The following is a 19,214-nucleotide window of genomic DNA, read 5'->3' as shown; positions in this document are numbered from 1 at the left end:
CACTGGGTTTACGTGTCACTGTTATACAGGAGCACTGGGTTTATGTGTCACTGTGATACAGGAGCACTGGGTTTACATGTCACTGTGATACAGGAGCACTGGGTTTACATGTCACTGTGATACAGGAGCACTGGGTTTACGTGTCACTGTGATACAGGAGCACTGTGTTTACGTGTCACTGTGATACAGGAGCACTGGGTTTACGTGTCACTGTGATACAGGCTCTCTGGGATTACGTGTCACTGTGATACAGGAGCACTAGGTTTACGTGTCACTGTGATACAGTATCATTGGGTTTACTTGTCACTGTGATGCAGGAGCAATGGGTTTACGTGTCACTGTGATACAGGAGCACTGGGTTTACGTGTCACTGTGATACAGGAGCACTGGGTTTACGTGTCACTGTGATACAGGATCACTGGGTTTACGTGTCACTGTGATACAGGAGCACTGGGTTTACGTGTCACTGTGATACAGGAGCACTGGGTTACGTGTCACTGTGATACAGGATCACTGGGTTTACGTGTCACTGTGATACAGGAGCTCTGGGTTTACGTGTAACTGTGATACAGGAGCACTGGGTTTACGTGTCACTTTGATACAGGAGCACTGGGTTTAGGTGTCACTGTGATGCAGGATCACTGGGTTTACGTGTCACTGTGATAGAGGAGCACTGTGTTTACGTGTCACTGTGATACAGGAGCACTGGGTTTACGTGTCACTGTGATACAGGATCATTGGGTTTACGTGTCACTGTGATGCAGGAGCAATGGGTTTACGTGTCACTGTGATGCAGGAGCAATGGGTTTACGTGTCACTGTGATGCAGGATCATTGGGTTTACGTGTCACTGTGATGCTGGAGCAATGGGTTTACGTGTCACTATGATACAGGAGCACTGGGTTTACGTGTCACTGTGATACAGGAGCACTGGGTTTACGTGTCACTGTGACACTGGAGCACTGGGTTTACGTGTCACTGTGATACAGGATCACTGGGTTTACGTGTCACTGTGATACAGGAGCACTGGGTTTACGTGTCACTGTGATAAGGATCACTGGGTTTACGTGTCACTGTGATACAGGATCACTGGGTTTACGTGTCACTGTGATACAGGAGCACTGGGTTTACGTGTCACTGTGATACAGGAGCACTGGGTTTACGTGTCACTGTGATACAGGATCACTGGGTTTACGTGTCACTGTGATACAGGATCACTGGGTTTACGTGTCACTGTGATAGAGGATCACTGGGTTTACGTGTCACTGTGATACAGGAGCACTGGGTTTACGTGTCACTGTGATGCAGGATCATTGGGTTTACGTGTCACTGTGATACCGTATCATTGGGTTTTCGTGTCACTGTGATGCAGGAGCAATGGGTTTACGTGTCACTGTGATACAGGAGCAATGGGTTTATGTGTCACTGTGATACAGGAGCACTGGGTTTATGTGTCACTGTGATACTGGAGCACTGGGTTTATGTGTCACTGTGATACAGGATCACTGGGTTTACGTGTCACTGTGATACAGGATCACTGGGTTTACGTGTCACTGTGATACAGGATCACTCGGTTTACGTGTCACTGTGATACAGGAGCACTGGGTTTACGTGTCACTGTGATACAGGAGCACTGGGTACGTGTCACTGTGATACAGGATCACTGGGTTTACGTGTCACTGTGATACAGGAGCACTGGGTTTACTTGTCACTGTGATACAGGAGCACTGGGTTTACGTGTCATTGTGATACAGGAGCACTTGGTTTACGTGTCACTGTGATACAGGAGCACTGGGTTTACGTGTCACTGTGATACAGGATCACAGGGTTTACGTGTCACTGTGACACAGGATCACTGGGTTTACGTGTCACTGTGACACAGGAGCACTGTGTTTACGTGTCACTGTGATACAGGAGCACTGGGTTTACGTATCACTGTGATACAGGATCACTGGGGTTACGTGTCACTGTGATACAGGATCACTGGGTTTACGTGTCACTGTGATACAGGAGCACTGGGTTTACGTGTCACTGTGATACAGGAGCACTGGGTTTACGTGTCACTGTGTTACAGGATCACTGGGTTTACGTGTCACTGTGATACAGGATCACTGGGTTTACGTGTCACTGTGATACAGGAGCACTGGGTTTACGTGTCATTGTGATACAGGAGCACTGGGTTTACGTGTCACTGTGATACAGGAGCACTGGGTTTACGTGTCACTGTGATACAGGATCACTGGGTTTACGTGTCACTGTGATACAGGATCACTGGGTTTACGTGTCACTGTGATACAGGAGCACTGGGTTTACGTGTCACTGTGATACAGGAGCACTGGGTTTACGTGTCACTGTGATACAGGAGCACTGTGTTTACGTGTCACTGTGATGCTGGAGCAATGGGTTTACGTGTCACTATGATACAGGAGCACTGGGTTTACGTGTCACTGTGATACAGGAGCACTGGGTTTACGTGTCACTGTGACACTGGAGCACTGGGTTTACGTGTCACTGTGATACAGGATCACTGGGTTTACGTGTCACTGTGATACAGGAGCACTGGGTTTACGTGTCACTGTGATAAGGATCACTGGGTTTACGTGTCACTGTGATACAGGATCACTGGGTTTACGTGTCACTGTGATACAGGAGCACTGGGTTTACGTGTCACTGTGATACAGGAGCACTGGGTTTACGTGTCACTGTGATACAGGATCACTGGGTTTACGTGTCACTGTGATAGAGGATCACTGGGTTTACGTGTCACTGTGATACAGGAGCACTGGGTTTACGTGTCACTGTGATGCAGGATCATTGGGTTTACGTGTCACTGTGATACCGTATCATTGGGTTTTCGTGTCACTGTGATGCAGGAGCAATGGGTTTACGTGTCACTGTGATACAGGAGCAATGGGTTTATGTGTCACTGTGATACAGGAGCACTGGGTTTATGTGTCACTGTGATACTGGAGCACTGGGTTTATGTGTCACTGTGATACAGGATCACTGGGTTTACGTGTCACTGTGATACAGGATCACTGGGTTTACGTGTCACTGTGATACAGGATCACTCGGTTTACGTGTCACTGTGATACAGGAGCACTGGGTTTACGTGTCACTGTGATACAGGAGCACTGGGTACGTGTCACTGTGATACAGGATCACTGGGTTTACGTGTCACTGTGATACAGGAGCACTGGGTTTACTTGTCACTGTGATACAGGAGCACTGGGTTTACGTGTCATTGTGATACAGGAGCACTTGGTTTACGTGTCACTGTGATACAGGAGCACTGGGTTTACGTGTCACTGTGATACAGGATCACAGGGTTTACGTGTCACTGTGACACAGGATCACTGGGTTTACGTGTCACTGTGACACAGGAGCACTGTGTTTATGTGTCACTGTGATACAGGAGCACTGGGTTTACGTATCACTGTGATACAGGATCACTGGGTTTACGTGTCACTGTGATACAGGATCACTGGGTTTACGTGTCACTGTGATACAGGAGCACTGGGTTTACGTGTCACTGTGATACAGGAGCACTGGGTTTACGTGTCACTGTGATACAGGATCACTGGGTTTACGTGTCACTGTGATACAGGATCACTGGGTTTACGTGTCACTGTGATACAGGAGCACTGGGTTTACGTGTCATTGTGATACAGGAGCACTGGGTTTACGTGTCACTGTGATACAGGAGCACTGGGTTTACGTGTCACTGTGATACAGGATCACTGGGTTTACGTGTCACTGTGATACAGGATCACTGGGTTTACGTGTCACTGTGATACAGGAGCACTGGGTTTACGTGTCACTGTGATACAGGAGCACTGTGTTTACGTGTCACTGTGATGCTGGAGCAATGGGTTTACGTGTCACTGTGATACAGGAGCACTGGGTTTACGTGTCACTGTGATACAGGAACACTGGGTTTACGTGTCACTGTGATACAGGAGCACTGGGTTTACGTGTCACTGTGATACAGGAGCACTGGGTTTACGTGTCACTGTGATACAGGATCACTGGGTTTATGTGTCACTGTGATACAGGATCACTGGGTTTACGTGTCACTGTGATACTGGAGCACTGGGTTTACGTGTCACTGTGATGCAGGATCATTGGGTTGACGTGTCACTGTGATGCTGGAGCAATGGGTTTACGTGTCACTGTGATACAGGAGCACTGGGTTTTCGTGTCACTGTGATGCAGGAGCACTGGGTTTACATGTCACTGTGATGCAGGATCATTGGGTTTACGTGTCACTGTGATGCAGGATCATTGGGCTTACGTGTCACTCTGATTTAGGAGCACTGGGTTTAGGTGTCACTGTGATACAGGATCACTGGATTTACGTTTCACTGTGATACAGGATCACTGGATTTACGTGTCACTGTGATACAGGAGCACTGGATTTACGTGTCACTGTGATACAGGAGCACTGGGTTTTCGTGTCACTGTGATGCAGGAGCACTGGGTTTACGTGTCACTGTGATGCAGGATCATTGGGTTTACGTGTCACTGTGATGCAGAATCATTGGGTTTACGTGTCACTCTGATATAGGATCTCTGGGTTTACGTGTCACTGTGATACAGGAGCACTGGGTTTACGTGTCACACTGATCCAGGAGCACTGGGTTTACGTGTCACTGTGATACAGGATCACTGGGTTTACGTGTCACTGTGATACAGGGTCACTGGGTTTACTTGTCACTGTGATACAGGGTCACTGGGTTTACGTGTAACTGTTATACAGGAGCACTGGGTTTACGTGTCACTGTGATACAGGAGCACTGGGTTTACGTGTCACTGTGATACAGGAGCACTGGGTTTACGTGTCACTGTGATACAGGAGCACTGGGCTTACGTGTCACTGTGATACAGGATCACTGGGTTTACGTGTCACTGTGATACAGGAGCACTGGGTTTACGTGTCACTGTGATGCAGGATCATTGGGTTTACGTGTCACTGTGATGCTGGAGCAATGGGTTTACGTGTCACTGTGATACAGGAGCACTGGGATTACGTGTCACTGTGATACAGGAGCACTGGGTTTACGTGTCACTGTGATACAGGATGACTGGGTTTACGTGTCACTGTGATACAGGATCACTGGGTTTACGTGTCACTGTGATACAGGAGCACTGGGTTTTCGTGTCACTGTGATACAGGAGCACTGGGTTTACGTGTCACTGTGATGCAGGATCATTGGGTTTACGTGTCACTGTGATGCAGGATCATTGGGCTTATGTGTCACTCTGATTTAGGAGCACTGGGTTTAGGTGTCACTGTGATACAGAATCACTGGATTTACGTTTCACTCTGATACAGGATCACTGGATTTACGTGTCACTGTGATACAGGAGCACTGGATTTACGTGTCACTGTGATACAGGAGCACTGGGTTTTCGTGTCACTGTGATGCAGGAGCACTGGGTTTACGTGTCACTGTGATGCAGGATCATTGGGTTTACGTGTCACTGTGATGCAGAATCATTGGGTTTACGTGTCACTCTGATATAGGATCACTGGGTTTACGTGTCACTGTGATACAGGAGCACTGGGTTTACGTGTCACTGTGATACAGGAGCACTGGGTTTACGTGTCACACTGATACAGGAGCACTGGGTTTACGTGTCACTGTGATACAGGATCACTGGGTTTACGTGTCACTGTGATACAGGGTCACTGGGTTTACTTGTCACTGTGATACAGGGTCACTGGGTTTACGTGTAACTGTTATACAGGAGCACTGGGTTTACGTGTCACTGTGATACAGGAGCACTGGGTTTACGTGTCACTGTGATACAGGAGCACTGGGTTTACGTGTCACTGTGATACAGGAGCACTGGGCTTACGTGTCACTGTGATACAGGATCACTGGGTTTACGTGTCACTGTGATGCAGGAGCACTGGGTTTACGTGTCACTGTGATGCAGGATCATTGGGTTTACGTGTCACTGTGATGCTGGAGCAATGGGTTTACGTGTCACTGTGATACAGGAGCACTGGGATTACGTGTCACTGTGATACAGGAGCACTGGGTTTACGTGTCACTGTGATACAGGATGACTGGGTTTACGTGTCACTGTGATACAGGATCACTGGGTTTACGTGTCACTGTGATACAGGAGCACTGGGTTTACTTGTCACTGTGTTTAGGAGCACTGGGTTTACGTGTCACTGTGATACAGGATCACTGGGTTTACGTGTCATTGTGATAGAGGATCACTGGGTTTACGTGTCACTGTGATACAGGAGCACTGGGTTTACGTGTCACTGTGATGCAGGATCATTGGGTTTACGTGTCACTGTGATGCTGGAGCAATGGGTTTACGTGTCACTATGATACAGGAGCACTGGGTTTACGTGTCACTGTGATACAGGAGCACTGGGTTTACGTGTCACTGTGATACCGTATCATTGGGTTTTCGTGTCACTGTGATGCAGGAGCAATGGGTTTACGTGTCACTGTGATAAGGAGCACTGGGTTTACGTGTCACTGTTATACAGGATCACTGGGTTTACGTGTCATTGTGATAGAGGAGCAGTGGGTTTACGTGTCACTGTTATACAGGATGGCTGGGTTTATGTGTCACTGTGATACAGGAGCACTGGGTTTACGTGTCACTGTAATACAGGGTCACTGGGTTTACGTGTCTCTGTGATACAGGAGCACTGGGTTTACGTGCCACTGTGATACCGTATCATTGGGTTTTCGTGTCACTGTGATGCAGGAGCAATGGGTTTACGTGTCACTGTGATACAGGAGCAATGGGTTTATGTGTCACTGTGATACAGGAGCACTGGGTTTATGTGTCACTGTTATACTGGAGCACTGGGTTTATGTGTCACTGTGATACAGGATCACTGGGTTTACGTGTCACTGTGATACAGGATCACTGGGTTTACGTGTCACTGTGATACAGGAGCACTGGGTTTACGTGTCACTGTGATACAGGAGCACTGGGTACGTGTCACTGTGATACAGGAGCACTGGGTTTACGTGTCACTGTGATACAGGAGCACTGGGCTTACGTGTCACTGTGATACAGGAGCACTGGGTTTACGTGTCACTGTAATACAGGGTCACTGGGTTTACGTGTCTCTGTGATACAGGAGCACTGGGTTTACGTGCCACTGTGATACCGTATCATTGGGTTTTCGTGTCACTGTGATGCAGGAGCAATGGGTTTACGTGTCACTGTGATACAGGAGCAATGGGTTTATGTGTCACTGTGATACAGGAGCACTGGGTTTATGTGTCACTGTGATACTGGAGCACTGGGTTTATGTGTCACTGTGATACAGGATCACTGGGTTTACGTGTCACTGTGATACAGGAGCACTGGGTTTACGTGTCACTGTGATACAGGAGCACTGGGTACGTGTCACTGTGATACAGGAGCACTGGGTTTACGTGTCACTGTGATACAGGAGCACTGGGCTTACATGTCACTGTGATACAGGAGCACTGGGTTTACGTGTCAGTGTGATACAGGAGCACTGGGTTTAGGTGTCACTGTGATACAGGAGCACTGGGTTTACATGTAGCTGTGACATTTCTGCGGCTTGTTTTTGATTTGTCTGTTGATGTGCTTGTTCCCAGGTGATGATGCGATGACTGGAGATACAGATAAGTACCTTGGTCCACAGGATCTGAAAGAATTGGGAGATGATTCGTTGCCCATGGAAGGAAACATGAGTTATATGGGTTTTAGCTTGGGAGCTCGCTCAGCAAGGTAATGAAGTTTATTCCGGTTCATATTTTTATATTGTCTGTCATGCTCGGTATCACTAGTTCTTTTTGGTAACATCAATTCATCTATCTTGTTAGCAAGTCTGATTTTTGACGCATGTCATTTTGACATGGTTGCGGGAGTCTCTGTCAAGCCCTCTGTTTTTCACTTGTTCCAAATTGTTCTTTAGAAGTTTGTGTTTGGTGAGAGCGCACATTATTTCTGCAGGCTGATGTGGGTCTATCAATAAGAAGAATTGCAATGTACCTGAATATCTTCATTAGTAGGTCATTTCAGGGTAAACACAGGCCTGTTTTGGAATGGGGTCCTGATTCCAATTTCCAAACTATTCTGCATTAGACAGACCTGGGCATAACACACTGCACAGGAATATGCTTTTGGCTACCTGCAATTAAGCTTGATGTCAACTCAGTGTTTTCTTCAATTAGCAGCTGTAAATCAACATTCATGTGCATTTCTTTTTTCATATCTCATTTAGTCACTGTTTCAAAATCGACATTAAAACTGCACGATATTAATTCTAATATTAAACAACTTCCAGCAGTCCCTACCTTTAAATCACGAAAGCACCCCCTGACTATGATACATCCCAGTTTCTGTTCAGACTCAAAGAATCAGAAGTTGGTCTCATTCAGACCCTCCTGTTGATCCACAAAGCCCTGCCGAATTTGGATGCAACCCTGTCATTCGATGTTTGTGATTGCACTTTATTTCTTCCCACACAACATACATGTTCTAAGGAGCTGAAAGGTTAATTTGCATGTTTTCTGACCCCAAGATACCTGTTTATTCTTTTCCAAAAAAAATGCAACCATTTGTTTACGTAACTTATAACTTAAAATGAGGCTGCAGTTGCAATGTATTTACAGTGTCTGTGGAATACAGACAATGTTAAAAATAGCACAGCACACTGTTTACTCAACAACACGCCAGTTTGTACTTGAAGAATCAAATCCAGATTGAAATGTTTCAGGCTCGAGCGCAAAATGTTTTCCAAAACAAAATGCATTCCTTTAATAAGAGATAGTAACAACTGTCGATGCTAGCGTCAGGGCTAACACAGTGTGGAGCTGCAGGGACACAGCAGGCCAGGCAGCATCAGAGGAGCTGGAAAGCTGACGTTTCAGGCCAGGACCCTCCTTCCCTTTAGTGCGATGCTTAAAGAGTTCGGACATTATGTCCTCGTAAGGATTATAAGGACAGGAGTAGTTCACTCAGCCCCTTGAGTTAGTTACACCATTCTGTCATACATGGCCTATCAACATCTTCACTCCATCTATATTTGCCCTGGTTCTGTAATTCCTCATATTTTGAAGTCGAACAAAAATCGATCAATGTGTTTTTCACTTCCTTTTTGGTGGAGATCGTTCCAAAATTGAATTGAATGAGCTTTATTGTCACATGTCGTCAAAAGTTTACAAGTTGCCCCTTACAACATCATCTTAGGTACAAAGGCACCCAGCTATAGATTCCTGCGTACAAATACTTAGGGAAACAATTAGGAAAATAAAGAGTTAAGAAGCCCAGCATTATTGACCTTCAAGAGTTCATGGTAATAAATTAGAAAAACAAAGAAGTGTAAGTTCAGAATTGGTCTTTTCATGTTAATATAAATTTATACGTGCAGTCCTCTTTTTGTGATGAAGTGATACCACCCTTTTCATGTTAATATAAATTTATACGTGCAGTCCTCTTTTTGTGATGAAGTGATACCACCCTTTTCATGTTAATATAAATTTATACGTGCAGTCCTCTTTTTGTGATGAAGTGATACCACCCTTTTCATGTTAATATAAATTTATACGTGCAGTCCTCTTTTTGTGATGAAGTGATACCACCCTTGAATGGCCTGCCCCCTCCCCCTGTGTTCTGGACTCTCAGCAACTGATGCAAGCAAGCTGTAACTTCCAGCTGACTGAAACACAGCTGACTTCAGGGCACTCTGCGAGTGGGTTCAAAGGAATTAAATTGAAGATTTGCGCACTCCGACTGAATTTTCGAGCCACAATCTGTGCTTCATTCAAGAAGTTTGCAGGAGTGGCAAGTGGCATAACCTGAGGCGACCGTTGGGAGTCAGAAAAGTGATTTTTGGCTTGCCTGTTACAGGAGTGGAAGTATTCTAGATTCTAATCACGGGTGATCACTGTTCACTCTCCTGTTGACCGCTGACTAATGCCATGTGCCATTGTCTTCCCCTCTCCTGAGCAAACAGCTGACAGAAAGATCTGTGTGGTCTTGTGACTGCCTTTTCCCCTGACTGTCACTTTGCAATGGTACCTTAAACCTCCCAGGGAGACCAAAACAAGCTCTGAATGAATGAGCTGTTAAGCTCTCATGAGCCATAGCTAATTACATTGATAAATCTGTGCGTCAATTAAAACATGCGCTGAGCTGATATTTTAACCCTGGAATTGCCCCGTTCTTCTGTGACCTGATTGTCCTTTTTCTAATGTGAGTGTGTCTGGGGATGATACATTCAAAAAAATTGAGCCGCTGCGGGAACAAACAGGTCTCCTGTTTACAAAAGGACGTGGAGCCCAGGTAGTTTGGTTTGTACCTGTCCTACTCCTTGGAGCTTTGAGAGCGTCTTTAGCTTTCTGGCCATTTTTGCACTTCTGTTGCTGCGTGTCTAATTGCTTCTCAAGCAAAACTTGCACTGTGCCCAGGGGATTTTCTTTTCAACACATGAGATCTCCATTTTTAACATTTAACCTGATTAAACCAGCACCACCGAGTCCTTTTCCCTGATCTCTAATGCTTTTTATGCGTATGTTATGCTGGTTCTGCCTGTGTTGACACCTCCACCGAATACAACGACTGCAATGATCACATCTGTGCTTTATTCTGATCGCTCCCTATTTTTACACAATCCTTTTGGAGTAACACACCAAGGTGGGTGGCTCAGTGATTAGTACTGTTGCCTCAGAGCGCCAGGGACCTGGGTTTGATTCCATCCTCAGGCAACTGTCTGTATAGAGTTTGCACGTTCTTCCCACGCCTATGTGGGTTTTCCCCAATTTTCCCTCTCGGACCAAAGATGTGCGGGTTAGGGTGGATTGGCCAGGCTAAATCACCCGCTGTGTTCAGGGATATGCAGTCTAGGTGGGTTAGCCGTGGGGAAGTGCACAGTTACAGGGATAGGGTAGGGAGGTGGTCTGGGTGCAAAGATCTTCGGAGCTTTGGTGTGGATTTGATGGGCCAAATGGCCTGCTTCCGCACTCCAGGGATTCTATGAAATGGCGAAATGTTCAGGTCACTGCTGAGCTTTGGTTGAGATTTTCCAATCAGCTGCCATTTACCCGTCTGCAATTTTCTTTTAAACAAATTAACCTTTCAGCTCAAAATGTCCTCAACGTGTAGCATGTGAAATGGTTAGGCATGCTTTGCTGTTCCTCCCTTTCCCCATACCTAGCTAAGTGTCCCCATGACAGGGAGCAGTATAGAGTTCCACATTTCCTCATATCTCCACATTGATTTTGAGCCTCGTATTCAATAAGTAAGTTATAAATAAAACACATCTGTAAAATAAAATTGTCTTGGACAGCAATTGTTGCCTCAGCCCAATTCGACTTTGCTTTTTCACAACAGAGCCTCTTTGTTATAAAATACACAGTGGCCAGTGGGGTTAATCTTAAATTCCTGACATTCCAATATTCGGTCTTCTGATAGCTGTATTTGCAGTAATTCTGCACCACACATACACGGTGTTATCCTAACTCCCTGCTCCTGTTGATCGCCTCTTCCCCTCGATTATATTGTGCCAATCCTTAAACAAGAAAGGTGGAGTTTATGTCCCAGCCCCAGTAAATGGGATTGAGAATCAGTGAGCCATGTTTGCAACATAAGCAAGACCCGAGTTGATTGGAAGACACAGGGGTTAGTAATCCAGTGTGTGGGTCATCAGATTCACTTTGAAAGATACTCTCTCACCCTAGACACATCAACAATGTAACAAATATAGTGAATTTGGTAAGACTTCATATTTCATAGCCTAATTTGTTCATTAAAAGAAGGTTTGTTTTCTGAACGTAATGTATTTTTTCTTTAAATGAAATTGCAATATGAAATATTGTATTGTACATCTTGTGAAATATTGTTAATAGATTATTGGATTAATGTTTTAACTTGGTTGCAGTTGGAGTTGTTGGTTCACTGAGCTGACTGGTTTTCATGCAAACGCATTGCCTCCATTCTATTTGCACATTGTCAGTGCTGTGCAGCTTCCATTGCAGCGCTGTTGTCCAGTCCCGCTCTGAATTTATGTGGTCCGTTCTGTCATGGTGATCTTGTTTAGCTGCAACTTGGTGTTCATGTATCCCGGTGGCAGGTTTCCTGCCCGTTTGTCCCATGCAGAGTTTCTCGCAGTTGTTGCAGGGCATTTTATATATCACATTTGTCCTGCTCCTTGTGCGTTTGGGATCTTTCATCTTTGAGTGTAACTGGCAAAGTGTGGCTGTTGGTTTGTGTGCTCTCCCTGTGTGCATAAAAACAGCAGGACCAACTGTCCCTTGTTTCAATACACTCCAACATAGAAGGACATTAGTTTGACTGGGACAAAGTTACAGTACTAGGGCAAGTGAGACAAAGGCAAGCACGAGGATTCCTGGAGGCCTGGTTTCCAACTAGCGATGCTATTAACAAATATGTTGAAATAGACCCCATCGGCACACCACTACAGTACAAAACCGGAAACAAGATCACCATGACAGACCGGACCACATAAATTCAGAGTGGAACAGAACAATAGCGTTTCAATGCAGGCTACGCAGCACTGACAATGTCACCTAGAAGGGAGACAAAATCTTTGCGTGAAAACTAGTCAGCTCAGCGAACCAACCAACAATTCCAGATTATTGGCTTAAGAGTCTGTTTGTGACTAAACAAACTTATTTACTGGCGTCTCACTAATGAATGTTTTGTATTTTTAAGAATGCACAGATTTTTGTTGCCTCAGTCTTTAGTGAGATGTTTTCCAATGTTAACCATTTAAAGATAACATGTTTAGTATTCTGTGGGCCATTGTAGATTAAAAAGGAAACCATAGATCTTGGACCACAGCACTATATTTATTACTTGTTTCTGCTTCTTCTGCTTCTTTAATCACTTCTATTTTCTCCTGTTTCCTTTTCTTTCTCCACAATTTGTTTAAAAAAAGTCCTAAAATCAGGTAAGATAATATGAAGCTTTTACTTCTTCAGTGGCCATGCCTGTTCCTGTTCCAGTTGGTAGTGATGTGTGTGTGTTTAGGTTTTAGAATTTGCCCAAATAGTTAGCAAGCCTCCCCTTGCTCTATCATGCTGTTGCCAAGTTAACCTTGTAGGGTGATTCTCGTAAGTCATGCATTGGCTTGGCCTGTGAGTACTTGAAACCATAGCTGTCTCTTTCCCTTAATGTGAAATTCGGTCGAATTGTGCAATGTAGACTTCCCCAGGATGTGAGTTAATATACACACTAGAGGTGGTAGTATTCACTGCTTGAAGGAATCAACCATGTTTTTTGATCTAACATTTTGAATGGACCATGTTAGTCAGAGTGAGGGACTTCAGCTTTGCCTTGTTGTTGGGTCAACAGTAATGTATTGATCTTAAGTAATGCTGAGCCAAATGATGGCACCCTAGATCAAAATAGATGCTCTTGATTTAGGCCTTTGGAATTTGTATGCTACAAATGGGAGCATTCGTTACCGGATATCCACTGGGTGATGATCACAGCTTGGCCGAACCTTTCAGTATTCATCCACCATAGTCATGTATTTGCTCACAACATCTTCATTTTAATTAGCTGATTTGGATGTCAACAAGCAAAGTTCTGCCTGAATTCCAGACTGCCCACAGATAATATGTGCTGCTTGCTCAAGGGAGAAAAATCCCCAAGATTCAAAAAAGAAAGGAATCCAAAATTTTCTTATAACTTATACAATTAATGAGAATATACCCTCAAGGCATTGATTGATTCAGTGCATTTGATAAACATAATATTGCCTTTTCACAAAATGTTATTAAGTTCATCGGCTTTAGCTGATAGATGCCCTCCAGCCTGGAGCACTCCTTACTAACAATGCCATGAGATGTAGTGAATCAAAATTCATTGAAGTGGGGTGACACCTTAAAGCAATATTCTGCGTCAAATGAACCACTCCGATCTTGTCTAGCTAACCATGGCAAATCATGCTTTCATTGGTATCCTGTTAATTCCCACCTTAACACTTCCACGGTTACCGCTATATTTTAAAATGCTACTGTGTCAACTTTTACCCATTAGGCTAATTGCAGACTGTCTTCTTGTGACAGCTGCTATCACATGCATGGTACTTTTGAGGACATCGAGTATGTGCCTTTACCCCAAAAGCATTCTCTAATCCTTTCTCGTTATTCCTGAAGGCTCGGTAGGGCCATTAGCATTGCCTTGCTTCTTCCTTGCTTTTCCTCAAGCCCCCTTTAGGCCTCATCTCAATGTTCTTCATTCATTTAATCTTTCTTCCTCAGCTGTTTTTACCCTCAATTTCTCCCTCACTTGTTGCGAGGGCCAAGCCTGTTAGGTCTTCTGGTGTCTGTACTTAGTTATCTTTCACTTCACTCAATTTAGCAATCCTTTTGATTTTGGAGCTTCTACTCTTGTTCTAACCTGATCATTTGTTTATCTGTCCAACCATCCTGCTATCCTAAGCCCAGCAATGGTATTATCGCTGTTAATCCAGAGACCTAGATATAATGTTCTGGGCGTCCAGGTTCGAATCCCGCCATGGCAGATGGTGGAATTTGAATTCGATAAATATCTGGAATTAAGAGTCTAATGATGACCATGAATCCATTGTCAATTGTTGGGAAAAACCCATCTGCTTCTCTAATGTTCCTTAGGGAAGGAAACTGTCATCCTTACCTGGTCTAGCCTACGTGTGACTAACTCTTAACTGCCCTGTGGGCTTTAAGGAATGTGCAATAAATGCTGACTAGTCAGTGACACCCTCATCCCGTGAACAAATTAAAAAAACCATCTTCAGCTGCTTCATTAATAACCTGCCCTCTGTCATAATGTCACAAGTGGGGATCTTTCCTGATGATAGCGCAATGTTCGGCACCATTTGCCACTCCTCAGATACTGAAACAGCCCCTGTTTAAATGCGGCAAAATCTGTGCAATATCCAGGCTTGGGCTGACAAGTAACAGTTCGCGCCACATGCGTGCCAAGTAATGACCATCACCAACAAGAAAGAATTGAACCATTGTCCTTGGACGTTCAGTGTCAACATCCTAGGGCATTACCTTTGACCAGAAACTTTGCTGGAACAGTTTTTTTATACAGAGGCCAGAAGAGCAGGTCGGAGACAAAGGATACTGTAATGAGTAACTCACCTTCTGACTCCCCAGAATCCATCCACCACCTAAAAAGTTTAAGTCAGGAATATGATGGAATGCTGCCAACTTGCCTGTCTGGGTGCAGCTCCAACAACACTCCAGAAGCAGCATGCTTGATTGGCACCACATTCAATCTCTCTACCACCAATGGTTATTGGCAGCAGGATGTACCATCTCCAAGATGCAAAGGACAAGTTCACCAAGGTTCATTAGTCAGCACCTTCCAAACCCATGATCACTGCTGTGCAGAAGGGCAGGGCTAGCCGATCCATGGGAACACCATCAACTGCAAATTCTCTTCCAAGCCACTCACAATCCCGACGTGGAAATGTATCGCTGTTCCTTCACTGTCGTTGCGTCACATTCCTGGAATTCCCTCTCTAAAGGCATTGTGGGTAAGCTTACAGCATGTGCTGCGGTGGTTCAAGAAGGCAGCTCACCACCTCCTTCGACATTCTACATATTGCCACCTCTGATGACGTGGCTCCATCTCCCTGGGAACCACCATTCTAATTGCCTTTGACAGTGTTAAGCAACATGGTGACAGAGGCAGCCCTGCCTGACTCCATCCTCAAACTGAAAATGATTTGTCTGCCCATGGTCAATTCGGACACCTGCTGAAACATTTCTGTACAGCTCTTATCTGAGCTTTAGATCGTACTTGTGGACACCAAAGTTGAGAAGTGTCTTCACATTGAGCGGTTAGTCCATCAACACACCTGTTGATTTTCACATGTTTGCATGAGTGTTCTGAGCACAAGCTCAGTGTCAGTTAGACCATTTCCAATGAATGAATCCAAACTGCTCCGTGGTCGCTTCACTGTTAACACAGAGCAGCTCTGTCTAGTGCTGACAAGTGATACTTTAAACGCATGACTAGGGAGATTTGGTGTATGAAATTATTGGACAGTCCAGTGTGCCTGCTTTCTGGTCACTGTGACCATCTCATACGCTGTCCAATAGTTATGTTATCCAAATCATTTTTGGTCATCTCTTTCACTACATCAGCTTTCACCACCTACATTTAGTGCTTCTGCAGGTATCCCCCATCGCTCTGATAAAAGGGCTCTAAATGTTTTAATATACAAGATTTTACAATTAGACAACATTTCCTTTCAATATGAGTCCTAATGACTTGCCCTTTGGCATACTCCTGAATTCTCTGTCCATGAATATGTTCAGTTACCTTTTGGAGATGTCCACATGGTATTTGCTTCAGTGGTCTTGTCTAATTTCTTGACAGATCTATTTCCATTCTTGATCCTAATTTAATTTTTAACTTAGCTCTTGGTAAATGAACCTCTTACCCTTGATTCCAGTTTGCCTTGATCAACCTCTTTATAGTCTCAAAAACTACAATTATGTGTGACGTGTGACACAACACCTCAGAGGCTAGTATCCCATCGGTAAGTCACCCTTTATTTACATATGCAGTGTTTTTGGCACTGACCCAACTCTCTCAGTGAACAGAACCTCTGATATGAGATAACAAAGTGTGGGGCTGGATGAACACAGCAGGCCAAGCAGCATCTCAGGAGCATAAAAGCTGATGTTTCGGGCCTAGACCCTTCATCAGAAAAGGGGGATGGAGAGACGATTCTGAAATAAATCGGGAGGGAGGGGGAGACGGACTGAAGATGGACTGAAGATGGATAGAGGAGAAGATAGGTGGAGAGAAGAGTATGGGTGGGGAGGTAGGGAGGGGATAGATCAGTCCGGGGAGGACAAACAGGTCAAGGGGGCGGGATGAGGTTAGTAGGTAGGAAATGGAGGTGCAGCTTGAGATAGGGGGAGAGGATAGGTGAGAGGAAGAACAGGTGAGGGAGGCGGGGATGACCTGGGCTGGTTTTGGGATGCAGTGCGGGGAGGGGGGATTTTGAAGCTTGTGAAGTCCACATTGACACCATTGGGCTGCAGGGTTCCCAAGCGGAATATGAGTTGCTGTTCCTGTAACCTTCGGGTGGCATCATTGTGGCACTGCAGGAGGCCCAGGATGGACTTGTCATCTAAGGAATGGGAGGGGGAGTTAAAATGGTTCGCGACTGGGAGGTGCAGTTGTTTATTGCGAATCGAGCTGAGGTGTTCTGCAAAGCGGTCCCCAAGCCTCCGCTTGGTTTCCCCAATGTAGAGGAAGCCACACCGGGTACAGCGGATGCAGTATACCACATTGGCAGATGTGCGGGTGATCATCTGCTTGATGTGGAAGGTCGTCTTTTGGCCTGGGATAGGGGTGAGGGAGGAGGTGTTGGGGCAGGTGTAGCACTTCCTGCGGTTGCAGGGGAAAGTGCCAGGTGAGGTGGAGTTGGAGGGGAGTGTGGAGCAGACAAGGGAGTCCCAGAGAGAGTGGTCTCTCTGGAAGGCAGACAAGGGTGGGGTTGGAAAAATGTCTTTAGTAGTGGGGTCGGATTTTAGATGGCGGAAGTGTCGGAGGATGATGCGTTGTATCTGGAGATTGGTGCAGTAGTATGTGAGAACAAGGGGGATTCTCTTAGGGCGGTTATTGCAGGGGCAGGGTGTGAGGGATGTGTTGCGGGAAATGCGGGAGACACGGTCGAGGGTGTTCTCGACCACTGCGGCGGGGAAAGTTGCGGTCCTTGAAGAACGAGGCCATCTGGGATATGCGGGAGTGGAATGCCTCATCCTGGGAGCAGATGCGGCGGAGGCGAAGGAATCGGGAATAGGGGATGGAATTTTTGAAGGAGGGTGTGTATCCTAGGTAGCTGTGAGAGTTGGTGGGCTTGAAATGGATATCGGTTTCTAGGTGGTTGCCTGAGATGGAGACAGAGAGGCCCAGGAAGGTGAGGGATGTGTTGGACATGGCCCAGGTGAGCTTAAGCTTGAAGTGGGTGGACTGTTCGAGCTCCTCTTGGAAGAATGAGGCGGCGTCGATACAGTCATCAATGTAACGGAGGTAGTCATGGGGTTTAGGGCCAGTGTAGGTGCGGAAGAGGGACTGTTCCACATAACCTACAAAGAGGCAGGCATAGCTTGGACCTATGCGGGTACCCATGGCCACCCCCTTTGTCTGTAGGAGGAATCGAAAGAGAAGTTGTTGAGGGTGAGGATGAGTATATTCCTGTTTATACCTGTCAGCCAGGCCTCCCTGATTAGACCAGATTAACAGCCCTAACCAGGGAACTCATACTGTGTTAGGACCAGCTGGCTGACCTTATTACAATCACTACAATATGGTGCCCTCTTTTCCATAGTGTTGACCCAACATTCTGAAACCTCTCCTCACAATCTAGATGCTAGGGAACTTCTCTGTTGCTAACACGAACCATCTTACTTTGCACTGGGAATGACTCCAATTAAAGGAGAATTTGCTTGCTGATTCCAAGTGGAGAAAGATTGGAATGGAGGTGGGTGATTCAATTCAATTCTGGAATGAGTGATTGATTCTGTCAGAGCTGCATCCTCTGAAACTGGCTGGGACTGAAATCCTGCTGAAGCAAATAACTAGAACAGCTAACATTGACAGTAAACTAGTAAGGCATTGTGAGGCTGAGAGGGGAGTTAAAGAAATATCAAGGCCCAAGGAAGTTGAGTAAAAATAAAGACAGTGTTAGGAAGGACCAGAGAGCTGATAAGAGATAAAAGGACATTAGCCATTGAGGTGAGATATTGGAAAGAGAAAACTATTAAAGCTGAAGAACCTGTATCCAAATGTGCAAACACTTAGCAATAATAGTTGAATTTGTACAAAGTAGAAGTAATTGGTTTGATTTAATAACTATGACTATGACGTGTTTACAAAGTGACTGCAAGGTTGGGAGTTAAGTTATTTTGGGGCTGCTTGATTTTTGAGAAGAGGTGGAAAAATGAAAAATTAGGAGCAGTAGTCCTGATGGTAAAGGACAAGAGAAAGACGCGAAAGAAGAGAAAGTGACTCAGAAGGTGAAGAAGTGGAATTGATTTGCATGGAGCTAAGAAATAACAAACAGCAGAAAATGCAGGTCAAAATAGTTACTACCCTGTTCAGAGTACTTGTAGTGTTTGACAGGACATAAATCAGGAAATTAAAAGTGTAGGAAACAAAGCCCTGTGTTCAAATCCCACCTGTTGCAGGAGGTGTGTAATGGCATCTCTGAATGGG

General features: G+C 45.3%; 1 protein-coding gene across 3 annotated transcripts in view; it reads left to right on the top strand.

The window, feature by feature from the left end:
- The window catches only part of ank3b (ankyrin 3b), a 372,799-nt gene that overhangs the window by 244,772 nt on the left and 108,813 nt on the right, over positions 1–19,214 (top strand). For all 3 annotated transcript variants that reach the window (XM_059653155.1, XM_059653157.1, XM_059653156.1), the window contains exon 24: positions 7,613–7,745. In XM_059653155.1, coding sequence (XP_059509138.1) covers positions 7,613–7,745 — 133 coding nt within the window. The remainder of the gene's footprint in view (positions 1–7,612; positions 7,746–19,214) is intronic.

This window comes from Stegostoma tigrinum, chromosome 20 (assembly GCF_030684315.1).
Source record: "Stegostoma tigrinum isolate sSteTig4 chromosome 20, sSteTig4.hap1, whole genome shotgun sequence".
NCBI lineage: Eukaryota > Metazoa > Chordata > Chondrichthyes > Orectolobiformes > Stegostomatidae > Stegostoma > Stegostoma tigrinum.
This window is presented reverse-complemented; position numbering and strand designations above follow the sequence as displayed.